The 11544-nt window shown below is 31.3% G+C and overlaps 1 protein-coding gene and 1 long non-coding RNA gene across 2 annotated transcripts; both read right to left on the bottom strand.

The window, feature by feature from the left end:
• Positions 1-1098: 1098 nt before the first annotated feature.
• LOC133668942 (uncharacterized) lies at positions 1099-1788 on the bottom strand. The gene is made up of 2 exons (XR_009833828.1): positions 1551-1788; positions 1099-1380 (listed from the first exon to the last, which is right to left on the bottom strand). It is a non-coding gene; the product is annotated as an uncharacterized LOC133668942 (long non-coding RNA).
• Positions 1789-5547: 3759 nt separating this feature from the next.
• LOC133668919 (ethylene-response factor C3-like) lies at positions 5548-6631 on the bottom strand. Its single transcript, XM_062088926.1, has one exon. The coding sequence runs from the start codon at positions 6497-6499 to the stop codon at positions 5822-5824; it is 678 nt and encodes a 225-aa protein (XP_061944910.1). The 5' UTR covers positions 6500-6631; the 3' UTR covers positions 5548-5821.
• Between the last annotated feature and the right edge of the window lie 4913 nt (positions 6632-11544).

Genomic DNA, 11544 nt, shown 5'->3' with positions numbered 1-11544 from the left:
TAGGTTTTTTTTTAATGCTAATGTCTCTCGTCCTCGTTTTCTTCTTTCAATATTTTGTTTGGAAATTAAAATGGATTTAATAGGTGAATTAAGCTAATAAAAACCCTGTTCAATTGGTTTTTGCCTTACAAATGTCTTTTCCAAGTTTAATTTAAAACTCAAAAGATCAAACTCCATATTACTATTTTTGCAAGGACAAATTTAATAACTAGGTTTGTAATCATTCTCGAGTATTTTTGTACTATAGTGCTTAAAAAAAACCTAGATAAAATAACACGGTATATAAATATTTTTAAAATAACATAATTTAAAGAATTGCAAATGATATTTGTACAAAAAAAATATTTTAGACTTTTTTATATGCTAAAAATTAAATGATACAATTTACAATAAAAAAAACCACGAAAACTTATTAAAGCTTTAATTATTTTACTATCGGTATTGTTTAAAAAATCTCAGTAAAATAAATCTAACAATTTCAGGAAAAGTAGTAAATAAGTCGCACGAGCTGTTTGAAGATAAATAAATCCTAAATAGCTAAATATATAATTAATGTGACCTACTTTAATTATTATTCATGATTTTTTTATTTTTATTAAATTTATCTTATAAATATCTTTTCAACAATATCAATAATATTGTCATAACTCAATTTTTGATCATTTTATTTTATTATTATTTTATTTACCGAAAAGGATAAAAAAATGATAAAACAAAATAATAATGATGAAAAAACAAGTAAAATGAAATAAATGAAGAATGAATTAAAATTTGGGTTAAGGGCAATATGATTGGAAGTTTTGGGGTTTAATTAAAATTTGGATTTAATTTAATTAATCCAATCAAGGGTTTAATTAGAGAATTGATTAAGTTTTGAGACTTAATTAAGCTTGGAGTTAATTTAATTCATCCAATCAAGGGTTTAATTGGAGAATTGATAAGTTTTGAGACTTAATTAAGCTTGGATTTAATTTTATTAATCCAATCAGGGGTTTAATTAGAGAATTGATAAGTTTTAGACTTAATTGGACTTTGGATTTAATTAAATTAACTTATTCAGGGACTTAATTGAAGAAATATTAAAGTTTGGGGTCAAAATTGGAAAATTAAAATCCAAGGATTACATTGAAAATGTCGCGCAAATGCAAGGATCCAATTACATTTTAACCAGCAGCTTGATTGCAAAATTACAAAATTTCGAGGACCAAATTGAAAGCAGCCTTTGGAATCGTAAAAACGGAGTCGTTTTGGGAGGCGACTGTTCGCTCGTCTTCTTCCCCTGTAGCGGCTCCGCCATTAAACGCAGGGACGTTTCTTCATTGAATGGAACGCCCCACACCATTACTGCCGGCTGTTACAGCGCCGATCGATCTCCCAGCCCTATAAAAACCCGGGTAAATGCAACCTCGAAAGAAAGGGGGGAGAAGAAAAAACTGGGAGGAGAAAAACAGAGCAAGACAGAGGGAAGAAACCCAGCAAAACAGAGAGAAAGAAAATACACAGAAAAAAAAATAGAGAAAACGCAAACAAAGAAACCCAGAAAAACCAACATTAACATCACCGTCTCCTCAATTCCCCCCTGCAAATCAGAAAAAGGAAGAACCCAAGCGGCAAGCCGTGACCTTCATCATCACCGAAACAAAAGGAAAACAGAAGGGGCAGGCGTACACAGACGAGAACGAGATCACCGTGCTACAAGCCTCCTCGCGACCTCCAGAAGCAGTAAGCCGTTCTCATTCTCTCTTCATTCTTGTTTTGAATTGTGTAAATGTAAGAACTGTGCGAAGGTAATTTAATTACCTTCGCACAGTTGCTGCACGCGTGAAATTGCTTCACGCGTGCAGTTTAATTAACTCTGTCGGGCCACTGGTTTGGGCCAGTGGCCGGGCAGGCTGGGCTTAGCCCAGCCCATATGGGCTGAGCTGGGCCCAGCCCCAAAAAATTAAAAAAATAAAAAATAGAAAGTGTAGAAATAAAAATTTTGCATGTCTTAGAAAAAATATATTTTTGTCAATTTATTCACTTATATCAGAATCAAGAATAAAAAGGGAAAGAAAAGAAAATATACTGTTTTTTTGGTAGCTACGAATTTTTACCAACGCCAGAGTTGGAATTATTTGTGGTGGAATTTTTACCAATGCCAGAGTTGGAATTATTCGGGGTGGAATTTTTACCAACGTCAGAGTTGGAATTATTCGCGATCGAATATTCACTGACGCCAGAGTCAGGAATATTATAAACAAATTATCAAAGCATAAACTAATAAACATTTAGAAATTTAAGACAAAACAGCAATGCAGTTTGCCTTAGGCAGAACGTTTAAGGGGTGTTAATATCTTCCCTTTTACGTAACCAGTCCCGAACCATAGAATCTCTGTTGACCAGTTAGGATTCCTAGTGACCATAATATTAGGTGGCGACTCCTTAAACAAGACATTTTCCCCTAAAAGAACAAGATGCCAGAAATATATTCTTTTTCTCTAATCAAGAATTATTTTGTGAGCCGCCGCGATGTCGGGTGCGACAAATATTATCATTATTAGAATTTTAGGGTCTCCATGTTCTTTCTCTTTCTCTTTTTTTTTTAATTTATTTTTTCTTTCTCCTCTCTCTCCTCTTTTTTATTATAAATTGTATTAGCCTATTGTTTTGAATTCGAGAGAATCGTAAATAACCCTTGCTCACAAGCTGCAAATATTATCCGTGATTCTCTGATCTAAGAATTCTAAATAATTTTTTGTACTTCGTTATTTTAATATTTTTCGTGAAAAAAACCAAAAAAAAAAAACTCAACATTATCCACCTGCTCTCACCACACGGAAACACTCATCCAAGAAGGCTTCATATTTGTTGTAAAACACCCATCATCAATCCCAAACCACCATCTTAACACTCACTCAACAAATTACCACCTCCTAAATGAACAAGAAGTTAACAAAGCAACAAACAAAAGGAGGGAACTCTTCCCGTACCAAAACCCTCGCCCATCAGATCTACCAGAGAAAGCAGATCTGTCAAGCAAGAGCAAGGATCCCATCACCCCAAACAGGCGAAGGAGATGGAGAGGAGGAGAGGGAAGTCACCTCCCACAAGGAAGAAGAGTGAGAAAAAACAATAAAAGACCAAACTTTAGAGCAGCTCTGAGTGTTTGTGGTTGTTTACCTCTAAGAATTTTGATCCGAGATTGAAGTGTTAGAAGTAATGTTTCGGGTTGTTGTAATACTTGGAAGAAAGTATGTACTTTCTCCAATGATGCTTCTTTTTAACTTTTATTTTATTATAGAAAACTTTGAAGAGAATGAACCAAATTGAAATATATTTTTAGGTGATGAGGGCAAAATGATATTTAGAACTTGTTGGTGAAGAAGCTCGGTAGCTGCGTGTTTGTTAAAATAATTTTAAAAAACTATTCGAAATTTATTTTTCTTTATTTTCTTGAATAATGATATTAAAAATAAATTTTAGAAATAAAAAAAATATTATTTTAATATATTATTAAACAAAAAATATTTTAAAAATAATAACTAATATAATATCAAACAATACCTTATTCCGAGATCCATGTATTAGAATAAAATATTGCAAAAAATACATCATTTTTTTCCTGTCGAAACATGTATTGTAAGAAATAAAAATCCTGATCTGACGGCTATATATGACCGCGAAGAACCATCAAGAAGTGAAATCAACTTATCTAGAGAATATTTTATAAAATTAACATAATTTTTTTTATTATTTTCCAATTAGTATAGAATAAAAAGTACTATCCATTTTCCTTTTTGTTTTTCAAAAACAAGGTAAAAAAAACACTAAAACATAAGAGATTTAAACCTAACAAAATTTTTTAAAAAAATAAAAAATAATTAATGTCAATTAAACTAGAAATTTATTAGCTAAGGGAGGTAATAACAAACAAATAATATTTGAAAATATAATAGTGGTTGTTTTTTATTCTAAAACATATTAAAATAATATTTTTTTTATTTATTTAAAAATATTTTTGATATTAATATTAAAATAATCTAAAAATATCAAAATATATTAATTTAAAATAAAAATTTTTAAATTTTTTATAAAGACTTTTCAATCGCAGTTCGAAACACTGCATGCACGTGTGAAGCCGAGACACTAATAAGGCCAGCTTAGCAATCCATTTGCCTCTGTGCCTTGGAAGAACTTTTAACAGAAAATCAAAGTTTGACTTCAAACAAATTAAATAAACGTATGGCTACCTATTCTCCTTTAAAATTATTGCACATATCAATCAAGCAATCCCTGCCACCAGCTATCACAGTCGATGTGCAGTAGGATGACAATAGATGATTCTACACGCTATTCTAGGGATCGTATCGCGTTTTTTTTACATAAAAAATAAAAAATATATAGATATTGTTAATGTAATTTTTAGCAGAAAAAAATAAAATTATATCGGGATTCTTAATATATGATCTCAAGTTTTGAAGACAGTTTAGATAACTAGTAAAAATATAGCTTGACTCAAAAAAATTAAGATGATATCTTTTTTAAAATATTAAAATAACAATATATTAAATCGACTCAAATCAACTCGGGTTAACTTGTCAAATTCACTATCCAGGTCATGAGACTCTAATAACCCTATAAAAAAATTAAAAAAATAAAAAATTTGCTAAATTCAATTCTCAATCAACTAGTGTTCAATGATAAAACTGAAAAAAAAGTCAACTGAAAAAAAAAGTCGAGTCAACTTAGGTTAACTACTAAATCTAGGTCATGAGATTGAAATAACTCCATAGAAAATAAATCGAAAAAAATTATAAAATTAATTCTCAATCAACTCAATGTTGATTGATGAAATTAAAAAAAAATAAAAAAACCACTCAAGTCAACCGATCAAATCCATGACTTAAGTTATAAGACTAATATAACCTCATACAACGCAAACTGAAACAAATTATGAAGTAGAATTTTCAGTTAATTCAATACTAAAGGATGTGATTGAAAAGGTTTCAACTAAAAAAAGAACTAAAAAAATTTGGTTCATTAGCTCGCGACCCGAGTGATAATATAATAATAATTCTATTGAAAATAAATAAAAAATTAATTCTCAATCAATTCAATGTTGAAGAGTAAAGTTGAGAAAACAATTAATTAAAAAATAATAAAAAAAATAATCCGAATCAACATGGCTAACTTGCAAAACTCGCAATCTTGGTCATATAATAAGAGATAACTCTATAAAAAAATAAATTGAAATAAATTATAAACTCTAATAACGAGTAAATCCAATATTAAAGGATGAAATTTAAAAAAAAATCCTTAAAAAACTTAAGGACTAAAATGTAAAAGATCTTTTTCTTGGAGCCAAAGTATAAAATATCTTGTCATTTCACTGTTCATTAAAATCCCAAAGCCTTTTAACATATTTTAATTAATCCACTAAAATAAACAAATATGGGAGAAAGAAATCTTGTCCCCTTGTCTTCGTGACTAAATCCCATAGCTAGCTAGAGTCCCACATAATAATTACTTTTGTTGCGGATGATAATGATAATTAAGACTTCAATCTTTCTTCTCAATATTATCTTTAAAAATATATCAAGTGCACACAAAAAGACATTATCCAACCAAAAAAAGTGGTAATTATCTTCATCATCTAAAGTGAAATGATTAAAAATACAAAAAATAGACACAATTGGCCAATGAACCGTTGGTTAAGTGATAGTGATGATCATGGAGTAGAATTGGAGGATAGAATCCTTACTCCACCTCCAAACTAACACTTCCTAAGACGAAAAGAAGAGCAGGTGAGTAAAACGAAAGATGGTAGACACTAGCTAATTCACAAAGGACTAGCACTCTCTGAAATGGCTAGCAGTTCCTCCAAATATTCAGCTCCTAAATCCTCTAGCACGACGACATTTTCCATTTCCGTTCTCATTTCTTTCTCTTTCCTCTTCCTACTCTCGGCTTTCCTGTTCATTGAATGTCTTTTTTTCATTGCTAAAATTGGTGATTGTCCTTCTTGGAAGCCATAGCCCGTTTCTTTGAGTGTCTCGTAGACTTTTTGGGCAGGAAAATTTAGTACTGCCATTGAACCTCTCATTGCAAATGCAGCTTGATCATAAGCTAAGGCCGCCGCCTCGGCAGTATCAAATGTTCCTAGCCAAACTCTCACACCGTTTCTTGTCGAATCCCTTATCTCGGCGGCGTACTTGCCCCAGGGCCGCCTTCTAACCCCTCTATAAGAGATTTCTCGGGGCTGTTCCCCTTGATAATCAGCTCTTGAACTTACCTCATCGTAGTTGGAATTGGTGGATGATGTGGTATCAAAAGAGTTGATGGGGGCCTCATTGAGGAGTCCTAAGAGAAGCATTTCTTGGGAATCATTTTCGTTAAAAGGAAGGGGTTGGCTGTAGAAGTTCTGTGCGTTACATGAGGAAGAATCAAGGGAATTGAAGGAGGAAGAAGATTCCGGGGAGAATTGTGAGTTTTGGTAGTGAAAAAATGAAGAATCCATCGAGGGATTAAAGTGGGAATTGTTATGGTGTTTGAATGGCTCGTATTTCTCTGGGAGCTAGCTAGTCTTTGGTCATGGGACATAATGTTTGAAAACAAGGCAGTTTATATAGGCACAAGAGAGGGAAGATCCTCAAGTTATCTTTATTTTTTAAGGAACGTGGTATGCTCTATGGTGAAAAAGACATATTACATGAACATGGTTACCAGAGGGCATTTTCAATAAATCTGGTCGTTAAAGTGGCCCATGAATGCGTTGATGCACGTGAGTCAAAGAGCCAATGGGGCATGGCGGCTAGGTCAAAGAAGAATTCATGGTGACATCATCTCGATGATTTCAGTGTTTCTGGTGTTTTGAAGGCTTGCCAACTTCGCACCTTAGCCACGTCCATCTGGCAATGGAACCCGCCATGAATCGATAGTTATGTCCTTTCTAGCGATTTGCTGTTTCCATTATCCTTTCTGTTCACACTTGTTGCTGCAAACAAAATAAGAACAAGGATCTTGAGCCCAGCCGATGAGTATATATGTGCTAGAAGAATGATCTACTTTGTTTTTGTTCGAAAAAGGAAGAACACCTCTTTTTCTCTTTTTTATTTTGAGATTTTTAGACTGAGAGGACATGGGGAGGTGATTGATTTCGTTTCAAATTGCTTTCTGTCTTTTGGTTTAGTTTATAATTATTAGAGGTATTTTAAAACTATTCTTCATACATTAAATATAAATTTCCAAATACCTAAAAATAAACTATTAATTTACACCCGGATTAAAATTAACATTTATATATGAGAATTTTATTTCTCAGAATCCGACCTTAAATCTAAATCTTAATACATACAAAGATAATATATATATATATATATATATATATATATTATTTCTTTAATATTAATTAGACTAATTTTGAATTAAGTTATTAAGTGATAAATCATTAGCTAGGATTGTACGTAGCTTACTCTTGAAATTTCTTACACAGTTTTCGTTCACAAAATTTCAAGAGTAAGCTACGTACGTACAATCCTAGCTAATGATTTATCACTTAATAACTTAATTCAAAGTTAGTCTAATCAATATTAAAGAAATAATATATATATACACACCTGATGAGGCTGAGAAAAAACTAATTAAAATATGATTCCGTCGGGTAATGTCCATGACAATTATTAGCATGCCCCATATTTTTGAAGGGAATTCCAAAACCTTGACTTAGGAAATGGGCTACGCAATCTTTTTTCAAATACTAATATTGGCCCGTCCGTATTTAAATACTGAAACATCTACAAATGTTTCCAGAATATAAAGATTAAAAATTCCAATACTATTTGGTTTGGTGTAATGTTGTAGCCAATTATTAGTTGTTGATTCATATCTCAGATTCTTTAGAAGAGGCAATATTTTTACTTAAAAATGCTCGAGTCGTTTATTTTAGACAGATAATATCAATTCCAAAAATAATTTAGAGTTTTATCATTTATATTTTTTTTATTTTAATAAAAAAACATACACATTATCGATCAAATTCATATTTATCTGCAATTTAAGATAAAACTCGGTCAAGATTTGAATGTTATTTTTTTCTTTTCAAAACAAAAACGATATTCATGGACCAAGCATCCAAAAACATTTAAAATATGTATTAATACTTCTATCAAACTCTTAATTTTTAATTCACACAAGTGGAAGATCTTTTTTGTTTTTACTCATTTTGAGTATATTAATGAGATAAATATATATGAAACATTACTCCATAACAATTTTGTATGTGATGGGCGCAAACCTTGTGAGATCTCAATAGATAAAAATAAAACATCTTACAAGTTGCTAATATTGAGTAAAAGAAACGGCAAGAAATTATAATTAGAACATATATATATATATATATATATATATATATATTGAATGGCCATGTCGATTTTCTAGCTCTTCTTGATAGATGCATGAACCTCTAACATCATCACTTGTGGAGTGAAGAGTTTGGAACGTTCTGCACCAGGGCTTGTAGCCCAGCGGCAGAGACAAGGTTTCCTTGCTTCTGTCACCTGGGTTCGAGCTCCAACGTGCATGCTTGTCATCCTCGCGGTATCTTATATGTCTACTGGGGTTGCAGGGTATTCAGTGGATCCGGGGATTAGTTGTGGTGCGCGTAAGCTGGCCCGGACACCCCGGGTTAAAAAAAAAAAAAAAAGAGTTTGGAACGTTCTGTCATCTACAGTCTACGGCCACTTTAAAATCTTCCACGTTTGGTATGACTGAGAAAATAATTATTTAATCTTTGTGTTTTTTTTTTAAATTAATTAATCCTTTTATTATATTTTTGTATTTATTTGTAACTTAATTAATCTTTCAGTTAATGCTTCGTGACAATTAAATTTTTTTCCCCCTTGAAACATCCCTCATTAACAGTGTATTGCTCCAATCAAGAGACTAACTTGGTTATGTTTAGGACCAATAACGTACGTAAGGTACTATCTTTTTTTAATTTTGACACAATTAATTTTGTTACATTACGAATTTCTTTAATGTTAATATTTTCTGGGTTTTGAGCGATTTTAAATGAGTTAAACTTAATCCGGTAAAAACAATTATAATTTTTAATTCAACTATTAAAATTAATTGAAATTTAACCTGTTTTTTAGAGAAAGTTTATGATAAGGACTTTTTTAAAACTATTAAAATTTTATATTTTTATCTACAGTTACGAGTTAATTTTAAGGCTTGAGAACCTTGGTTTTTTTTTCTACAGTTTAGGACTGTAAAGTTTTAGGGCTTAAGAATCCTTAGCAGTTAGTGTTATACGTTGCGTTAATCGGTATGAAAGCACGTTGAATTCTTTGATGGACAAAGATGGTAGCAACAACCCACCTCGTGATGCAGGAGTGAAGGTCATCCAGAGCATTGTAAAAGCTTAAGAGACAATGTCAAGCACTCGATCGTAGGAGCTATGTTGTTCGAAGAAAACAATAGCAGCAATGTTGAATAGCTTGGAACATCTAGTTTGGGTAGTAGGAGGTCTAAACAAGGATTGCGAAGAGGAGAGTAACATGCCTAGAGACTTACTTTGGAGAGCTTAACCCCATGCCTATTCTAGAAGATTCACCTAGACAACCTTGTGTCTATGTGGAGGGTGTTAGAGAAGATAAACTTGATGAGACGATAGAGCTTTTATAGATTAAAACATACCACCATAACCTAAGAGACAACAAGTGGACGAGTTACAAATAAGAGTAGAAATCCCCACCTTTAATGGAGATGTGAACATGAAAGAGTTTCTTGATTGGATCGATGAATGTGATAGGGTCAGAAAATATACAAGTATCACAAAAAAGAAGATGATGAAACTAGTTACATATAATCTGAAGGGCTAAACATTTTTCAAATGGAAGTGGTGGACAAATACATAATTAAACGAGGGGAGACAACCTGTAACATAATGAATGTATATGAGGCAGATGATGCACACAAGGTTCTTTTCTCTTGGTTACAAACAATACTTATCTCAACAATATCAAAAATGTTTACAAGGAAATAGATATTTACACGTGTATAATGTTGAGTTTCATAAGGTAGTAGAACATAACAACTTTTAGGAGACAGAAGGGTGGAAAATTACATGATTTTCAAGAGGGTTGAGATTAATAACCCGAAATAAGATTGGAGTGTAGATGTTGTTTACTCTTATAGAGGCAAGGATTAAAGATTTAGAAGTGTTAAAATGAGTTGATAAACCAGAATCAATAGTTTCTAAGGTTGAGGTGAAACTAGAGAAACAACTTGAAATTATTAAACATGCTGAAAAACCAAAGGAACATAAACTATAGGTGAAATCTGAGGAACAATCTAAAGTTAGTAAACATGTTGAAATTAAACTAACCGATAAAAAGCTATAACAAGTTGTTGGAATTACTTAATAGGATAAAGTTGATATTAAAGAGTACTTAATTAAGCGTGGATGTGTTGTCCATACAAGCATATACATGTCATATCAATCTTTATCAATTACCAATTTAGCTAGTGATCAAGATATTGTTATTAGGGATGACTAGACATGTAAACTTAAGTTGCTATCATCTTAAAAGATGGTTTTATGTGATGTTGATTTTTTGAGTCATTAGAAGTTTTGCATAAATTTAGAAATTATATATGAACATATATTTGTTACAATTAGATTTAAGTTATCTAGGACAATGTATCATAATGTATCATGTACATAAATTGGTAAAGATGCTACATTCAAAGTATATATTTCTTTGGCATGGTCGAGTTTAATTTTTGACAATTAACTTGAGAGCAAGTTTTTTACAAGCAAAGGGGATTAACGTGGGGCACTATTTTTATTTTTCTAGACATAATTATTTTTAATTTATTTCTTTCTTAATTGTTAAGATTTTCTATATTTTAAGGAGTTTTGAATGATTTAAACATGTAGTCTAGAAAATATTATTATAATCTTTATCCAGCTATTGAATCTAGTTAAAATTTTGTCAGATTATTATAAAAACGTTTTCACCGTCATGTCCAAATTGGGCCTAAGAGTTACTACTTTGGAATTTTTTTTATTTTCCTTCTCGGTTTGGATTATTTTTTCAATTTAGATTGAGTTTTCAATTTAACTAAGATTTTACTAATTATGATATTTTTATTGTGTTTAAACAACTTTGTAGCCTATTTTTTGGGAGAAGAGAATTACAAAATAAAGACTTTTTAAAAACCAACAAAGTTTTCATAATTTTCTCTATAGTTAAAGCTACATCCTTACAATTTGAAAACCCCAATTTTTCTTTTTCTTTTTTACCAGTTTAGAACTGTAAAATTTTAAGAGTTTGGGAATCCGAGCCGTGTATACTTCAAAAAAAAAAAGGTTTAAATCATGATTTTCTCCTTTTGGTTTTGCTGAATTAAATACTAGTATATATATTATGTCTTTTTTGCTTGACAAAGATATTCAGCACAAACAAGACACTGCTATTAGGCGGAATTGGTCATTGGTGGCACAAATAAAATACAAAATAATTAAGGAAATCCTTTGGTTCATCCCCCCTGAGCGTA

The sequence above is a fragment of the Populus nigra genome, chromosome 12, assembly GCF_951802175.1.
Source record: "Populus nigra chromosome 12, ddPopNigr1.1, whole genome shotgun sequence".
In the NCBI taxonomy this organism is placed as follows: domain Eukaryota; kingdom Viridiplantae; phylum Streptophyta; class Magnoliopsida; order Malpighiales; family Salicaceae; genus Populus; species Populus nigra.
This window is presented reverse-complemented; position numbering and strand designations above follow the sequence as displayed.